The sequence below is a fragment of the Sarcophilus harrisii genome, chromosome 5 (genome assembly GCF_902635505.1).
Source record: "Sarcophilus harrisii chromosome 5, mSarHar1.11, whole genome shotgun sequence".
NCBI classification, from domain to species: domain Eukaryota; kingdom Metazoa; phylum Chordata; class Mammalia; order Dasyuromorphia; family Dasyuridae; genus Sarcophilus; species Sarcophilus harrisii.
The window spans coordinates 233445243-233464758 of record NC_045430.1 but is presented as its reverse complement, the minus strand read 5'-3'; the positions used below and the strand labels follow the sequence as shown (position 1 = coordinate 233464758).

The 19516-nt window shown below is 33.5% G+C and overlaps 1 protein-coding gene across 6 annotated transcripts in view; it reads right to left on the bottom strand.

Moving 5' to 3' along the window:
- Window positions 1-2113: 2113 nt before the first annotated feature.
- NEBL (nebulette) overlaps window positions 2114-19516 on the bottom strand; it is a 450902-nt gene continuing 433499 nt past the window's right edge. For 4 of the 6 annotated variants that reach the window (XM_031939888.1, XM_012551250.3, XM_031939885.1 and 1 more), the window contains 2 exons: window positions 9786-9892; window positions 7127-7425 (listed from right to left, as the gene is read on the bottom strand). In XM_031939888.1, the coding sequence (XP_031795748.1) occupies window positions 7249-7425; window positions 9786-9892 (284 nt within the window). In that variant the 3' untranslated portion in view covers window positions 7127-7248. Of the gene's footprint in view, window positions 7426-9785; window positions 9893-19516 lie in introns of all 6 variants that reach the window. The other 2 variants (XM_031939883.1, XM_031939884.1) reach the window with 2 other exon arrangements.

Below are 19516 nucleotides of genomic sequence, written 5' to 3'. Positions count from 1 at the left end.
TGGAATAAATAAGACATGCATTTCACCCAATCTTTTATTTGAGTCTTATCTCTCTCTCATGTTTGTTTGAACAAAGAAAGAAAATTAAGAGAAGGTAGAGATTGAGCTGGCAGTGTAGAAATATGAAACCAGCAACTTGCGCTATTCTTGTGCTGAGTTCCTCACCCCTTAAATTCATTTAATCTTTCAGGGATTCAACTATGCCCAACTCACTCCAAAATAGGGTTTTACACAACAGACGAAGGTCTAAAAATTTTGCTTAGAGCTGCAAAAGATATGTGACGTTAGCATTTGGTCTATATTTAATTTTGAGCAATCACAAAAATCAGTTTCAGATTTTTCTGCATAGGAACAAGGTAACACACAAAGAAAAAATAGGGTTTTGATCATATTTTGCCCTTTGCATTTCTAAAATTTTAATAAGAAAAGATAATTTCTGGTAGGTTATCTTATTTATGTAACTCATTTTACAAGTTTTATTTATATCACAATAAAAATGAAAATTGATTCCTTTACTGTTCCATAAAAATTATCCCATGTATGCCATACTGTCTAGCTGTCTAAATTGCAGGAATTGCAAGACAACTACATTGGAAAAAATATAGCAAAAAAGGGCTGCGGGAGGAAATTTATTATTCCCCCAACTTAAAACTATGTGTTACAATGATAATGTCAACATCAGTATTTTTGGACACTGCTACTATTAAAAGAATGAATATACTTCCTAAATATGACAACTGAGGTTTGCTTTCTAAAATGTTGTTATCATTGTGTTGTTTCAATCATGTATGACTTTTCATGAATTCATTTGAGGTATCCAAAGATACTGGAGTGGTTTGCATTTACTTCCCCTGCTCATTTTACTGGTTAGAAAACTGAGGGTTAAGTAACTTGCCCAGAATCATACAACTAGGAAATACCAGGCCAGATTTGAATTTAGGAAGATGAGTCTTCCTGGCTCCAGGCCTAGTACTATATATCCACTGCACCTCATAAACAAGGAGTTTAAGTCAGATTATGCTGAGATTTATCTGAATAATTCATCAGTTCAGTATTCAAAAGTTCATCAGATTGTATCTGGAATTGGAAGGGATCTTAAAGACTATCTGATTTTACACATGAAGAAAAATGAATCTCAAAGCACTGAAGTAACTTGCCCAAGTTCACCAAATGGAAGAACTGAAATTTGAACCCAGATCTTCTGACTTCAAATCCAGTTTTTCAGTTCATCATGTTGTCCTGAGTCATATACTACCAAATGAAAATGCATTGAGGTGAAGAGAATAAGAGTTCCTAAGTATTCGTTTATCTTTTTAAATCATAGAGAAATCAGAGAAAAAAACAATAATAATTCCATCTGACAAATGGAACACCACATAATGAGAATATCATAGTGTTACTCTACTCATATGTTTGATCTCTTCTTTCTGTTCTTTGCTATAAATTGGTTTTATCCTTAAGTAAATATGAAAAATTGAAATTTCATCAAGTATGATACTGGTAAGTAAACACTGAAGAAAAAATAACAGTGCTAAACACAGTACTGCATTTCTGTATTATTCATTGCTATTGCAAAGAGATGCTGTATTTGTTAAAGAACCGTGGTGATTCCTTATAACTACATCTTAATTGGAAAAGACTTTTTAAAATAATTAACTAGTGTTATGTGTACCTATAACTCATTGGTGCCATGTGAACCATGATGTCCACCTCTCATACCCAATTAATGGCTCAAATGAGTTATGTTAAAGCCTAATAAGACATTATCGTGTCTCCCAATGTGACAGTCAAGCAGCAGACCCCATTTCATCATTACCTGCATTTATTTGAGCAAACTAAATGTGTAAGGATGGAAAATTAATGCTTTTATAAAGTTTCACAAACACAGAATGGAGAAAAGAATATCCATACCCTGAAGTGAGGGCATTTCTACAAACATTTCTACTTGAGGAAAACACTCAAAGTGAGTAAGCTGGAGCTTCAGCAAACATACATATCTCATTTCAACAATTTATCAACCAATTCAAATAACTGTTGCTTTGCTCCTAAACTGTTCCTAATGACAACAGTTGCATTGAAGAATGCAATCAGTGACCACAATGAACATACATGATGTGAGACTCAACCATTTGTTTTTAATGCCATTGCATATTAGGCAGGGAAAAAAATACCATATTACATTCACTGTGACATCAAATGAAACGTGATCTAGTTTGCATAGGTTAGTATTTGGGTTAGCATGACGATGTTGTAGTCCATCAGGGTTTTAAGATTCACAGTGTCAAGGGAAAAGAACGTGAATTAAAACATTTCTACTAAAATATATTTTAATAGCTGGTGTTAACAATCTGCATGACAAAGGTCAAATTATGTCCACATGTGACATCATTCTGTAAGTCCCTCCATTCAATAAACATTGTTTCCTTCTTAACTATATACCTTTTAAGCAAATACAGTTTTTGGAAGAAAAAAAAAGCAACATAACAATCATAATTTTAAGCAAATATAAGCCAAACTGCCCAGTTCCTTTTTACTAATTTTTTAATATCACATGGCAAAAACCAACAGCTTATAATTTCTACATTATGTCAACAGTACATTCAGTGCTATTTTCTGATGGTCCAGAAACCCATCCAGTGCAAAACCCAAGCAAATGATTGTCATGCAATACCCTTTCATCTTCCAAAACAATTCATTCTCAACAGCAAATGGATTACAACTTAAGTCTAGTATGCAAACTGTATATTGTATATCAGACACAAAAAAAACATGTGAAATCCCCACAAATATATTGAAGTGAATCACAGAGTTTGAGGGAGAGCAGATGGTCCTGAGGCTTCTTTCTGACTTGTGGCGTGGAGTTCCTGTAGAAAGCATCTTGGAATAATTGCTACAGCTTATCTAAAGTCTTAGCTTTTTAGGTCACCTGTAGTTGGCAGTTGCTTACAAAGAGCCCTGAAGGGCATAGAGTACTTCAAAGAACTACTTTCGTTTAGCATTTTAAACCTAATTAATACATTTTACTACTAAGACAATACTTAACTAAAGTTTTTTGTTTCAATACTTCATGTGACTCAGGACAGTCATAATGTAGCAACATTTATACGTCTATCTATTTCTACAGGTTTTAGATTCTTAGAGGCAAACAGTTGAATAAGCAATGAGCTAACAAAATAATTTTCTTCTCCTGCTGTTAATTCTGCCAAATGCCTGTGCTTCATAATTCTTTTGTCTGGGAGATACTAAAAATCCCCAAATCTAAATTTAACCTTTGTGTTATAAAGAACTATAGATATTTTGATTCCCCAAGGAACTCTCAAGAAAAAAAAATGGAAGTTTTTAAATGCTCTTTTTTATGAGTTTGAATCTTCTGAAAGTGAAATGCAATTATTGATTCATTCTAATATGGTTGAATGGCAAAGATAGCTCTCTTTTCTTAACAGCTTCCCAATTCCTAAAAATACAAATCATATATGATATGAGCTTTCCTGAAGAATTGGCAACAGAAACTTGCTTGTTTTCTTTCAAAGGCCATGTGGACAAAAGGGAGTAAGCAACAAGGCACCCGATTTTATTAAATATGCAATAAAATCTTATTTTCTCTCTCTATCTTTATACATGTGTGTTTTAAAGGGTAACACACATTTAAAGGATAACAAATTATCTTTGCACTTAAAACATGTCAGTGGATGTGAATGAACTTAAAATAGAGGGGCAATTTTAGTCATTCCATTGCCTCTTTGAGAAGGAACTTTTTCCAATCCTTGGAATGCATTGAAGCACAACAAAGACAGATTTAGTCGTGGTTTAAAAAAAAAACAAGCAATATAATACACTTTTTTTTTTAAAGTTTGTCACTTCACTTAATTGATGAGAAAAACAAAAACAGAGGTTGAGTAAAGACCTGCTAAAATAGTAGGTCTACACAAGATGGGTTCTGAGAATTGTGCTTACATACTTTTTGTATGTTCTGAGCTCAATGAGACATGAGATATGGATCCCAATACCACAAACTGATTATGCTGCTCATTAGAGTTGATGATAACAAGATGACAAAGAAGAATTCAGTTTACCACAGGTTAAAAATAGAAAGCTTTCCTAGATAAGAATTAGTAAAAATGTGTACTACAAAACCTTACAACAGAAGAAATACATTTTCATTAACATCACTCTCAAGAGAAAAATGATTCACACACAGTTTTGAATGTTTGTTCTTCTTGCTGTTTTTCTTGGAAATCTTTAAAAATGAATCAAACTGGCTTAGTTGCTTTTAGCACTCTTGCAAACATATCATGATTAGAAAGACAAGGACATTCATCCTTTCTATTTTGCTTTTTTGGTATGGTGCAGTCCCTTTGACTTGACGAAACAAATTTAAATTCTTAACTTTGATCTTTTGCTGTCAGCGTTTTATGAGAGAGATGTCGACAAGCTGGATTAGGATGGGGTAGGAGGTGTTGCCACCATATAATAAAGAATGAGATAAGAACACATAGAATGTACTTTTTTTTAAAACCATGATCCTGTAGAAATGGTGCTTTGGTACAAGATATGTTTCCAGTGTTCCTGCTATTTCAGAGATACTTAGCAACAAAACAAGATTATGAACCCATGAACAACCATAATGAATTGTGATCTTCAGAGTACACATTATCTTGTTGTTCTTCATCTACAACACTGCCAATTAGTTCAATGTTGAAGCTTGCCTCTTAATTAACTACTGCTGGTTGGTACTATATGAAGCATAAGTATCTTGATTGATGTATAGATCCTATATGAAGCTCAGAAATAGAACACTATGTGGACATAGATTTTCTAAATTTGAGTTTTGACACCACAAAATAAATATAAAATATTGTTTCCACATTGTAGTCCTGATTCTAATTATCACAAATTCAGTTTTCCATGAATATCCTATATATGGGGTTTGTAAAAATTATAGCCATCTTATACTTATTTTGAAATTGCAATCACCAAATGCTTTTTTTTAACCTTATCACAGAAAATGGCCTAATTTGTGCCTTGAAACTTACAAATTTACGTAAAAATCAAATGGAAGTGAAAAGGCTTATTGCCTTTAAATTAGGTTTTTGTCAAAGAATATTCTTCCATTCAATTACATATTTAGGTTTTCCTTAGTCTGTTTCTTAATAACCCCCCAAACAGCTAGTTAATTACATTGATTCTGTTAAATAACTTTCCAAATCAATGATGAAGAAAAAGTCAAATCCATTATTAAATAATGTTATTATCACCCCAACCCCCATTCAAAATAAGCCTGATTGACTGAAATTTTCACTTTTCAGGTCTTAGTGATATCATGTAAACATGATTTGATTGTAATATAGCTTATTGATTTCTTAGTTCCACCTCCTCCCCAAAGTAAGACAATAACAGATCTTCAAAGGTATACAGTATTGATGGACAGCTTTGGCCCCACAAGATTTTTTTGCAAGATATTTGTTTCAGGCTTATGGTTACTTTAACTTTTTCATTACATTCTGTGCTAAAGATAATCTCTCTAAGTAATGTAAATTTTACTAAATATTTGGAAAGTTTAAAAAAGAAGCATTAAACAAAGCTCTGTACTTGTACAAAAAAAATCCAGATGTCCTTTGTGCATAATCTCACTTCAGATGACAATAAATTACAAAATCAGGAAAAAATAATATGGGTGTATCCACACCTTTTCTCCTCCATTCAGCTTTTGAATTCATGACACAGTGACCCCCAGGTAAGAGTAGGACTAATTTGATGGGAGTTTCTACTCATTCTCTGTGGGAAAAAAACAACTCTTCATGAGCTCTCCTCAGCTAATGAGCAACTCATTGTGTCTATGTTGAAAAACTCTAATGAATTTCCTATTTTCCCATACACATACCATCCAGATTTAGATCTAAAGGAGATATATAATACAATGTAGAAAGAGAATTTTTTTATGTAACCAGTTTAGGTTGCTGAATTTTCATGCCAGACACCAAATGAGAACTACTCATTTATTATATGCTAAACAGAATCTGTCTTTCCATTAATTTTTTTTTTGCAATTTTCAATACGGTTTATTCAAATTCAACTTTTCAAATTCAACTGGATCCTGTTAGTCTTTTTTCCCCTTAATATAGAAGCATGTAAGTGAAAACTGCTCAAGGAATATCTAAATTATTTATGTACTAGAATATAAATCTATTTCCTAAGGTTTTAACTTCTTCAAAATTAGAATGCAGCACAGCAGAATAATCTCAAGCAACTTTTTAAAATGTATTTTTTCTGATGAGCTGGCAAACAGGGTGTTTTTTAATCAGCTATGTACTTGGCTGTTATGACAGGAATAAACATGGTTATGGGCTATGCAGTAAAACTGCATATGGTACATAAGCTTAAGCCTGCCTGGGGTAATCAGGGTAAAGAAGATTAGAGAAGGAAAATAAGCAGCATTTGAATTTAGGTCTTTGTAGAATAGCTATAGAGTTATTTGGCCTTGATATTTTATGAGGCCAAGCAAATATTATATTCCTTTCCCTGAATACATTTAGAGGGTAAATAATAGAAAGCAGAAAGAGAGTCTTAATCAGTTGGCCCTATCAAATATAAGTGGAGGAGAGGGGTACACCTGGGAATGCATATGGAGACCACAGATGCCATTGTGCTGAGGAATATGAGAATCTTTTTTATTGTGTGAGCAGAATTTTCTTTACCCCTATGGCTACTGGATAAGACAATGTGATTTTAACCAAACTATTCTCTGCCAGTCCTTAAAAATACCCAACTGAATGATTACAACTTGATTTGATACCTGCCTTATGAGCCTAAATTTAAACAGCTCAGAGATTACTGGATGTGCTATTATTACGTTAATGGACTGGATCTCTCATGATGCTAGAGTGACAGCTAAGAAGTTTCTTTTACTTTTCTGATTAGAGGGAAAAGCAAGGCCTCTTTTCAACACCAGAAAAGCACATTTTACACAAGGGATCAGGAGCCAATCAGAGGAAATCATTAACACAGTTAATAGCACTAGATATCCAGTCACTATTAACTTGGTTGGGTTTTGGAATGACTGACTGCTTTTGGCTGAAAGCCCATTCTTTCTTCCTGGGACCTGTGTGTCTATTTTTCAATTTAAGGGCTGACTCATCTCAGTGATAAAATAGCTAATAAGTGATCTTAAAAGTATTTTCCATCTTTTTTAAAAAGGTTAGATTTTAGAATATATCAGAATAAAGCTCAAAAGGGAAGGAAAAGAAAGAATTAGTTAACAAACTCAATGTAGTTGGCTGGAAGCATTCCAGTTTTCCCAGTTCTCTGCACAGTGCCGTACATCCATCCATCATCGATGGGTTGCACGTTGACAATATAGTCACCATCCCTGAAGGAAACTTCATCTTCATCTTGAGCACTGTAATCATACATCGCACGATAGGTCCTCTGTTAATGGAAAAGAAGGGATGTTCTCTGAGTAACAATAGTTAAAATCATAGACGGATCAAGCAAAAGACTTGGAAGTCAGGAAATAGCCCTGGTTCAAATATTAGCTGGACTGAGAAGCTCCAGAACCCACAAGCAAGACACTTTATATTTCTAAGACTCAGGTTCCTCATCCATAAAATGGAGATCATAATACCCATGGGTTCTATCTCACAAGGTTACTATCAAATGACAACAAAGACACACTATTTAAGCTATTAAAATTTTGAAGTGCTCTAACACTTTTGTGGCACTGTGTGTGTGTGTGTGTGTGTAGTTATGCAAGTTTTAACACACCATATAAATACTAGTTGTTTTGCTTTACTAAGCAATATATTGGGATTTCTAAAGACTTGGGATTTCACCAATGAAAAAATTATCCTCACCCAACCATAACTCCTTTTCACCATTAGCGAAACACTCTCTCTGTTGCTATGACCATCAAAAGGCAGCTCCCCTTTTTCTCAAGACCACAAGTTACTGCCACGCCTGTCTGAATTTAACCTTGTTTTACTTTCTTGCTCCAGAGCTCGTTTCAGTTGCCGAAGCATGTTCTCTGCTGACATAACTTTTGTAAATTCAGGGTCATCTCCCAGTAGCATGGGAATAAGACTTTTCTTGGAAGTAGTCTTTGAAATAACATTTTACTGGAAGTACTGCTGTGATATCACTATCCTATTCTCATTATTACTACTAATAATAACCTACACATAGAGAATTTTAAAGCTTACAAACATGATCTCACTTTAGCTTTATTATGAATCTGCAAGGTAGATAATACAGGTATGATCTCTTTAGTGTTAAAGATTATGAAAATGAGGTTCAGAGATATGAGTTGATTTGCCTAAGGTCACACCTAAAGAAGGGTGATCTGTATCAAGATTTTTCTGTCTCCAAGTCTAGAACTTTATTTAGTAAGTTATAATGACCTCTAATGATATCTAAACTATCAAAGAAAGAAAGCATTTCTAGTCATTTCAGGTAGAATCATTTCTATGACAGATCAAACCAGAGAATCAATATTTGCAGACTCAGAACCTTGCAACCTGGCAGACGTGACATTACCCTAGGGTCTAGTATGATTCTTCCTAATTTCCAATTATAAATGTCACTTCACACAAAAGTGATTTACCAAATAGATAGGTCAATATAAAAATCTCCTTTGAACTTCATCTTTTCCCAGTGAGATGGATAGTGTAGTTGCAACCCATTCACTTATAGATCAGGAAACTGAGGCTCAGAATAATTAAGTGACTTGGAATTTTAACCCACAACTCTCTGGACTTCAAGTCCTAGGATCTTTGTACCATGTCACTTTTCCTCTCCCTCAGTTGCCCCACATCATTTCTTCATGGGCTTCACTCAGACTCATTCTGGATCAACTGACTAAGATTCATCAAGTAGAAGCATTTTGAAAAGTTGGTGTCAAGTGACAAAAGTAAAGTTGTCCTGGAAAGTTTTTAGATCCCAATGATAGAGACAATAAAGATTTTGTATCCTGAAAAAGGTAATATAACTGAACCCATAGTATAGCAAGTATTTTTAAAATGAATTTTATTCTCTTTGTCATGGCTAAAATAAAAAATTTGGCTAATGCTTGTGTTAGGTTGTTTAGTCATTTTTCCAGTAATGCCTGAGTCTTCCTGACCCTATTTGAGGTTTTCTTGGCAAAGATACTGGAGTGGTTTACCATTTCCTTTTTCAGGTCATTCCTACAAAATATATCATATATCAAGGAATTTCAGCTCAGTATAAGGGAGGTACTTTGTTATAAGGAAGGGTGTTTTGCAATGAGTTAAAAAACAGGCTACCTCAAAAAAAAAAAAACTAAGCTATAAATACTACAAGAGTAGGGATGATGTCTTCTCTAAGTATTCAATTCCCCTTCCATAAATAGACAACACTCTATGCACACACACAAAAAAAATTAAATCACTTTTTTGAACTTGAAAATGTAAAAAGCTTTTTATCATTGAAAGTGTCCCCCAAAAAGAAGGGTTGCATGATCATGATTCAAGAATGTTGTAGAAAGGATTTCTACAGTGGTTAAGAGGTTGGTTTATCTCTAAAATTCCTTCTGATTCAGCAAATCCATGCTTTTAATATCTGAGTAATAAAGAGATAAGAAGAGCAGATATTCTTCTTCCCAGTAACATTCAGTCATTTGTTACCCGATTTAAATTTAAATTGAGATTAGAAAAGTACTTTTTTTTTTCTTTTAGCCAATGCATGCATGTCAAGACTAAAGACCAAAGTAGGTTAATATCTATTTTAAAAAAGAAGAATGAGTAAATTCATGAATTTATAAATTATATACATACCAGATTTGGCGAGTGCTGCATTGATCTCATGGATGACACACTGGTCTGATGCATATACCCGTAGCCTTGGGATTGGCTTTGTTGGTAGGCCCCAGGAAGTACAGGGGCTGCATATTAAAAACACACATACAAAAGAAATCATTACAGAGGATTTCAAAACATCTTTCCCGAGTCCTCGGGTGACTTCTTCATCAGCAACCAACAATGAAAGCTGCTTCAGAGATGAAATGCCATTTTCAGTGATGATGTGTTACTAGAATAGTCGTACTTAGACGTTCTCTTCAGATTAATATACCAAACACAAATAGTGAAGTCAAGCTCATATATTATATTAACTGGATTAAAGTGAAGATTTTAAAACATTTGAAACAGATATAATTCAACCCATCAGGAAGCATGGGCTAATTTTACATCCTACTTCTCAGATAAATGATAAATGGTCATTCTCAAAATTGCCAGTCACTAGCATCTCTATGGATTAGTTGATTACTATTCCAGCTATTAATAGTGATGTGAGTGTCTTAGTCAATTACAAATCTTCTTCATTTAAAAGAAGTGCTTTACATAGAACACCAGTGTCCTGGAAATAATAAATGATTCAGGAAAAAGCAGATACTTGTGGTTTTGTTAGATTTTACTTAAATTACTTAGTTTGAAAAATCATTAATTGCATCAGTACATATTTCCTTTACTGATATAGACTGCAATCATTCCAGGTTTTCTCATCTTATGTATTTCTATTTCTTATTCATCTTTCCCCACAAATTATGCAAAGTAATTGCCTGAATGCCTAAACTTTATGTACATTCAACCTAATTATGGCATTTATGCAAACTGAAATTACTAAAAATGCTAGAAACATTTTAAAATTTCCTAGGTATTCCCCTCCCAATTAATTAGAATAGTGTTTACTTAGCTCATAACCATGTCTTCCTCCTTTCTCCCTTTCATTAATCAAATTGTTGGCTTAGCTCATAGTTAGGGTGACCCAACGTTATAAGTGTTTATATCCTAAAACAGTGCTAAAAATTTTAGGATTCTCTGCACTATTAAAAGAAATGAAATTCAAGAAATATGATACCTACTCTGAAGTCCTTCACACATGAAAAGATCTTGATCTGAAAATGACACCAGGCTGGAAAAAATAGCTAACTTACTCTCCCTAGATGTATTCAGGATTCAAACAAACTTCTTAATATGTTGGACAAAATCAAATATATCAAGAGTTTTCCTTTCAACAGGATTTTTCTATTTTCCCAGTTGTTAGTTCCTTTCCCCACACATACCCTGAAATAATTTTCCCCCTGCATGTCATATTTGCTTGTTTGTTTCCTTCCTTCATTTCTTTTTTCTTTCCTTCTTCCTTCCTTTCCTGTTTCCCCTTCCTTCTTTTCTTCCTCTCTGTTTTTCTAGCCTATGTCACCCAGACTGAAAGTACAACAGCCATTTATGAACTCAATTCTAATGGTTTAGAAGCTTTAACTTGTCCTGAATTGGCTCACCTTCCTTAGGTGAAGCTTCATTTACAGGGATTCATCATCTTATTGCCAAACCACAAAGACAATGGATTAGAATGGTTTTAGCCTTTCTGGAATTCAAAATTCTCAAACTCAAGTGATCCACCAACTTCAGCCTCACCCAGTAATAGGATCACAGATTTGTGCCACCACATCCAGCCAAATTTATTTTCTATATATCTAGAATTTACTCATCCATTAACATGTTGTATCCCAACCCCACCCCCATATACAAACATATACTTCAGTATACTATAATCTTATGGTAGACAGGGACTTTTAAATATTTCTACTTGCATCTGCAGGGTCTATTACAGTACCTAGTATACAAGAATCTCAATTCTTCAACCAATCTTTATCAACTGATTGAAGATAAATTTTAATAGGAGCAAATTTCTTTTTTTTAATTTTTCACTTAATATCATTTTTCCCCAATACATGTAAAGATAATTTTCAATATCCATTCAATTAAATTTTAAGATTTTGAGTTCCAAAATTTTCTCCCTCTCTTTCCCCAAGACAGAAAGCAATCTGATATATTTTATACATGTACAATCATGTTCAACACATTTTCACATTAGTCATATTGTAAAAGAAAAATCAGAACAAAAGTTTAAAACCACAAGAAATAAAAAAGAAAAAAAGAAAAGAAAATAATATACTTCAATCTGCATTGTCTCCATACTTTTTTCTCTGAATGTGGATGCCAATTTCTATTATAAGTCTAACTTCACACAATGTTAATTTTACTGTGCACAATATTCTCCTGCTTTTATTCCCTTCACTCAGCTGACATCAGTTCATATAAGTCTTTTCAGGTTTCTCTGAAATTTGCTTGCTTACAATTTCTTACAGAACAATAGTAGTCCATTGCATTCATATATCATAATTTGTTCAGCCATTCCCCAATTGATGGGCATTCAATAGGGGTTAATTTCAAGTCTTACACTTCAAAGGTCAAAAACTCAACTCAAGGTATAGGACAGACTTGAGTGTATAATAGTTCATCCAAAAAAAATCTGCATGTATGGGAGGCTGAAAATAAATGGAATCAAGAGTGAGGGAGCCCTAAACTAAAAGTCATCTTGGACTGCAAAAAATACAAGAGCATTTAGAACAAAATCCCCCTGAATTCTGTACTAGTCAGATTACATATGGTATATTATATTAAGTATTAGGTACCACATTTTAGGAAAAATAATATTAAGCTGGAGCATACAGCATATCGAAGGGCCTTGCAATCTTTCAAAAGAGATCTGATAGAAGGAACTGAAAATGTTTAGCCTGAACAAGAAAAAAAATATGAGAATTCTACTCAAGCATTGAAAGGCTGTATATCACATGAAAGATGCTTTAGAATTGTCCTATGTGGTCTTCTTGGCTAGAACTATACATAATAAGTGGAAGTTGCAAAGATGCAGACTTCAGTAACACATAAGAAAAAATTTCCTAAACAATGAGAGCAATGACAAAGTGGAATAGGATGCCTTAGGTAGAGGATGCCATTTATTACTAGAAATCTTTATGAGTTGACCATTTCTCAAAGATGTAAAGGAGATTCTCTGCCATATATATGTTAAACTAGAAAGCTTCAGTTCCTATTCACTGTAATAGTCCAGAATCAACAAGCAAACCTTGTTATACATGTCAAAAAATCTCAAGGAACAATATGAGGGAAGATGGGGGATCTATATGTGTATGTAAAAGCACATTTTCAGTTACCTATAATGAAAGCTTTTGTTGTCCTTCACATTAATGTTCTTTACTATTATAAGGTACATTAGTGAGATGGATGTTATATATACAACTGTTATTCTGTCATTTCTGATCCTTCATGTCTTGTCCATGATACTAGAGTGGTTTCGTACTTCCTTTTCTGGATCATTTGTCAGATGAAGAAACTGAGGCAAACAGAGTTAAGTATCTTGCTCAGTATCAGAGAGCTAGTAAATGTCTGAGACTGGGGGAGTGGAGCCAAGATGGTGGAGAAGACATACATTTCTTTCTGACCTTCTACTACTACTCCCCATATTAATTATGAACTCCAGCCTCTGAATTAGCTCTGGACCAGCAGAATCTGCAAATATTGGCAGTGCAGCAAATTATCAGCAGAAGATCATTTCGAAGATCGCCAGAAAAGTATTTCATGGGAGGAGGTGGCCAGGCACAGGATGCCAGGCCATGCTGTGCAGACTCGGGGCAGTACCCGATCTCCATGGGGCAGTGCAGACTCTGCCTGACAGAGAATCAATGGGGAGGAATCTACAGCAGTGTTGGCTACTCTGCCCTGGCTGCCAAGTCAGTAGATCATCAGAGAAGGTATAACACTTTTTATATAAAAACTTTTATAAAAAACTTTTCTACCTTCCAACACAAACACTAAAGATAAGTAGAAAACTCCAAAAAGACAGCATTTCCTGGGACCTGGACATACCCACCCAGCTCTTGGAGTGAGTCAACATGATCCTAGCTACTTGGCCACCTTGAAAAACCTCCCTGCCCTAAAAGCAGATCCTAACTTTTTTTTAATGAGTGAAAAGGCAAAGAAAACTCTCAGATGAAGCCCCAAAGGATATTATAACCTGATCCCCATCAGACAGGGCTCTCCTAGAAAAAATTAAAAAGAATCTCAAAATAGAGCTAGGAGAAAAATGAGGAAAGACAAGGAAAACTTTGCAAGAGGGTTTGGAAAAGGCATATAACTCATTAAAAGATAGATTTGGCAAAATGGAAAGAGAAAACAACTCCCTGAGAAATAGAATTCTGAATTGGAAAAGGTAAATAACGCCCAGGAAAACAGAATTTGTGAAATGGAAAAAAGAAAATAACTACTTAAAAAACAAAATTTGTGAAATGGAAAAACAATCCATAGGACAGAACAACTCATTTAAAAACTCAATTGGACAAATACAAAAAAGTTAAAAAAATAAATGAAGAAAAAATAATTCACTAAAAATCATAACTGAACAAATGGAAATGAATGACTTGATGAGACATCAAGAATCAATCAAGCAAAACCAAAAAAAAAAAAAAAAAAAAAAGAAGAAGAAAGAAAAGAAAAAATAGGAAAAACAAAAAGGAAAATACCTACTTGGAAAAACAACTGACCTACAAAATAGATCTAGGAGAGACAATCTAAGGATTATTGGACTCCTGAAAAACATAATGAAAAAAAGAACCTAGAGAATATTTTTCAAAAACTCATCAAAGAGAATTGCCCTGATGTCATTGAATTGGAAGATAAAATAGCCATTGAAAGAAGTCACCAAACACCTCCTGAGATCCCAAAATTAAAACTCCAAGGAATATCATGGCTAAGTTTTAGAACTGTTGTACCAAGGAAAAAATATTACAAGCAGCAAGAAAAAAAAAACAATTCAAATACCGAGGAGCCACAATAAGGATTACTCAGAATCTAGCAGCAGCCACCTTAAAGAATCAAAGGAATCAGATATTCCAAAAATGCAGCCAAGAATAAACTACCCCACTAAACTGAGTATTTTCTTTCAGGGAAGAAGATGGGCATTCAATGAAACAGGTGAATTCCATTTATTTCTGAGGAAAAGACCAGAGCAAAACAAAAAACTTGACCTCCAAATATAGAATTCAAGAGGAGTATAAAAGGGTAAAAAGAACTCTTGAGAATTGTATTTCTGTTATGGGTATACATAGAGAGTGCATATATAATTTGATTTTACTGTTATAATATAAAAAAGGAACTAGAAGTGGAAAGGGGATTGTGTGAATTCAAAGGTTAACTCCTCCTCTTAGAGAGTGGGATTATGGGTTTCTGATTTGTGAATCTCCCAAACTTGTGAACTCTAAAGTGTGAGCTAATGTGTAAACTCTCAATGTAAATTTAAGCATTGTTTCTATCAATTCCAGTGAGTTATCACCTTGTTTCAAGTTCTGGCCCATAACAGAAAGGCAAAAAGGGGAAGGGGTAGGCAAAATAGAAAGGAAAACAAAAATAGTAGGGGAAAGGTATAAGAAAGGGGGAGAGATTCTAAAAGGGGAGGGCTGCTTGAGGCAAGGGGTGCTTATAAGTTAAATATTAGGGGGAGGGGAAAAGGAAAAAGAAAAGTATAATCTAGGAATAATAAAATGGCAGGAATTACAGAATTAGTAGCTTTAACTATAAATGTGAATGGGATGAACTCTCCCATAAAGTGGAAGTGGATAGCAAACTGGATTAAAAGTCAGAATTCTACAATATGTTTTTTATAAGAAGCACATTTAAAGTGGAGTGGTACATATGGAGTAAAGGTAAAAGGCTGGAGCAGAATCCATTATGCTTCAGATGAAATAAAAAAAAAGCAAGGGTAGGCATCCTGATCTCAGATCAAGCCAAAGCAAAAATTGACATAATTAAAAGAGATAAGGAAGGACACTATATTCTGCTAAAAGGTACCATAGATAATGAAGCAATATCAATACTAAATATATATGCACCAAGTGGTAGAGCATGAAAATTCCTAAAGGAGAGTTAAAAGAGCTACAAGAAGAAATAGACAGCAAAACTATAATAGTAAGAGATCTCAACCTTACCCTCTCAAAACTAGATGGATCAAAACACAAAATAAATAAGAAAGAAGTTAAAGAGATAAATAGAATATTAAAATAAGTTAGGTATGATAGATCTTTGGAGAAAATTGAATGGAGACAGAAAGGAGTACACTTTCTTTTCAGCAATCCACGTAACCTATAAAAAAACTGACTATGACCTCAAAATTAAATGCAGAAATGTAGAAACAATAAATGCATTTTTTTTTCAGATCGCGATGCAATAAAAATTACATTCAATAAAAAGCCAGGGGAAAATAGACCAAAAAGTAATTGAAAATTAAATAATCTCATCCTGAAGAATGAATGAGTAAAACAAATAAAAAATAGACACAATCAATTATTCCATCCAAACAAATGACAGTAATGAGATAACATACCAAAATTTATGGGGTGCAGGCAAAGGGATAATAAGAGGAAATTTTATATCTCTAGAGGCTTACTTGCATAAAATAGAGAAAGAAAAGATCAATGAATTGAACTTGCAACTAAAAAAGCTAGAAGACCAGATTAAAAACCCCCAAAGACCAAACTTGAAATTTTAAAAATAAAAGGAGAGATTAATAAAATTGAAAGTAAAAAATAAATTCTGAATAAAACTAAGCTGGTTTTATGAAAAAACCAACAAAACAGATAAACCTTTAGTAAATTTGATTTAAAAAAGGAAAGAGAAAAATCTAATTGTTAGTCTCAAAAATGAAAAGGGAGAAATTTCCACTAATGAAAAGGAAATTAGAGCAATAATTCGGAGTTTCTTTGCCCAATTTTATGCCATTAAATTTGATAACCTAACTGAAATGAAGGAATATTTACCAGAATATAGGTTGCCCAGATTAACAGAGGAGGAAGTAAATTGCTTAAATAGTTCCATTTTAGAAAAAGAAATAGAACAAGCTATTATCAAATCCCTAAGAAAAAATCCCCAGGACCAAATGGATTTACATGTGAATTCTACCAAACATTTAAAGAAAATTAAGTCCAATACTATATAAACTATTTGAAAAAATAGGGAATGAAGGATTCTACCAAATTCCTTTTATGACACAGACATGGTACTGATACCTATACCAGGTAGGACAAAAACAGAGAAAGAAAATTATAGCTCAATTTCACTAATAAAAATTGATGCAAAAATCTTAAATAAAATTTAGCAAAGAGATTACAGAAAATCATCCCCAGGATAATACAACAAGATTAACCACAATTTATACCAGGAAAGCATGGTTAATTCAATTATTAGCATAATTGACTATATCAATAACCTAATTAACAAAAATATGATTATCTCAATAGATGCAGAAAAAGCATTTGATAAAATCTAATACCCATTTCTATTAAAAACACTAGAGAGGACAGGAATAAGTGGACTTTTCCCTAAAATAGTCAGTTGCAGCTATTTAAAACCATCAGTAAGCATCATATGTAATAGGAATAAACTGGGACCATTCCCAATAAGATCAGGAGTGAAACAAGACCACCCATTATCACATTACTATTCAGTGTTCTATTAGAAATGCTAGCTTCAGGAATAAGAGATAAAAAAGAGATTAAAGGAATTAGAATAGGTAAAGAGGAAACCAAATTATCATTCTTTGCAGATGATATGATGGTATACTTAGAAAACCCCAGAGAATCTACTAAAAAGCTATTAGAAATAATTCACAACTTTAGCAAAGTTGCAGGATACAAAATAAATCCACATAAATCCTCATCATTTTTATACATCACCAACAAAATCCAACAACAAGAGATACAAAGAGAAATTCCATTTAAAATAACTGTCAATAGGATAACATATTTGGAACTCTATCTGCAAAGGGAAAGTCAGAAACTCTATGAGCAAAACTACAAAACACTTTCCATATAAATAAAGTCAGATGTAAACAATTGGAAAAATATCAAGTGCTCTTGGATAGGTCGAGCAAATATAATAACATGACAATACTACCTAAACTAATCTATTTATTTAGTGCTACCCAAACAGACTCCTAAGAAATTATTTTAATGACCTAGAAAAAAATAACAACAAAATTCATCTGGAAGAACAAAAGGTCAAGAATTTCAAGGGAACTAATGAAAAGAAAATCAAATGAAGGTGGCCTAGCTGTACCTGATTTAAAACTATATTATACAGCAGTGGTCATCAAAACCATTTAGTACTGGCTAAGAAAAAAAAAGTAGTTGATCAATGGAATAGGTTAGATTCACAGGACAAAATAGGCAATAACTATAGCAATCTAGTGTTTGACAACCCAAAGACCCCAGCTTTGGGGACAAGAATTCACTATTTGACAAAAACTGCTAGGAAAATTGGAAACTAGTATGGCACAAACTAGGCATTGACCTACAATTAAAACCATATACCAAGATAAAATCAAAATGGGCCCATGATTTAGACATAAAAAATGAGATTATAAATAAATTAGACAAACATAGGATAGTTTATCTCTCAGATCTGTGGAGGAGGAAGGAATTTGTGGGCAAAGAAGAACTAGAGATCATTATTTATCAGAAAATAAATAATTTTGATTATATTAAGTTTAAAAGATTTTGTACAAATAAAAGGAATACAGACAAGGTTAGAAGGGAAGCAACAAACTGGGAAAACATTTTTACATTCAAAGGTTCTGATAAAGGTCTCATTTCCAAAATATATAGAGAATTGACTCTAATTTATAAGAAATCAAGCCATTCTCCAGTTGATAAATGGTCAAAGGATATGAACAGACAATTTTCATATGAAGAAATTGAAACTCTTTCTAGTCATATGAAAAGGTGTTCCAAATCATTATTGATCAGAGAAATGCAAATTAAGACAACTCTGAGATACCACTATACACCTGTCATATTGGCTAAGATGACAGGAAAAGATACCAACAAATGTTGGAGAGGATGTGGGAAAACTGGGACACTGATACATTGTTGGTGAAACTGAACAAATCCAACCATTCTGGAAAAGCAATTTGGAACTATGCTCAAAAACTTATCAAACTGTGCATACCCTTTGATTCAGCAATGTTTCTACTGGGCCTGTATCCCAAAGAGATTTTACAGAAGGGAAAGGGACCCACATGTGGAAAAATATTTGTGGCAGCTCTTTTTGTAGTAGCTAGAAACTGGAAACTGAGTGGATACCCATCAAATGGAGAATGGCTGAATAAATTATAGTATATGAATGTTATGGAATAATATTGTTCTGTAAGAAACAAGGATGATTTCAGAATGAATTAATGCTAAGTGAAATGAGCAGAACCAGAAGATCATTATACACAGCAACAACAAGACTGTACAGTGATCAATTCTGATGGACATGGTTCTCTTCAACAATGAGATAATTCAAACCAGTTCCAATTGTTCAGTGATGAAGAGAGCCATCCATACCCTGAGAAAGGACTATGAGAAATGAGTGTGGACCACAACATAGAATTTTCACTCTTTCTGTCATTGTTTGCTTGCATTTTTTGTTTTCCTTCTCAGGTTTTTTTCTTTCTTTCTAGATCCAATTTTTCTTGTGCAGCAAGATAACTGTATAAATATGTATAAATATATTGGATTTAACATCTATTTTAACATATTTGACATGTATTGGACTACCTGCCATCTAGGGGAGGGGATGAAGGGAAGAAGGGGAAAATTTGGAACAGAAGATTT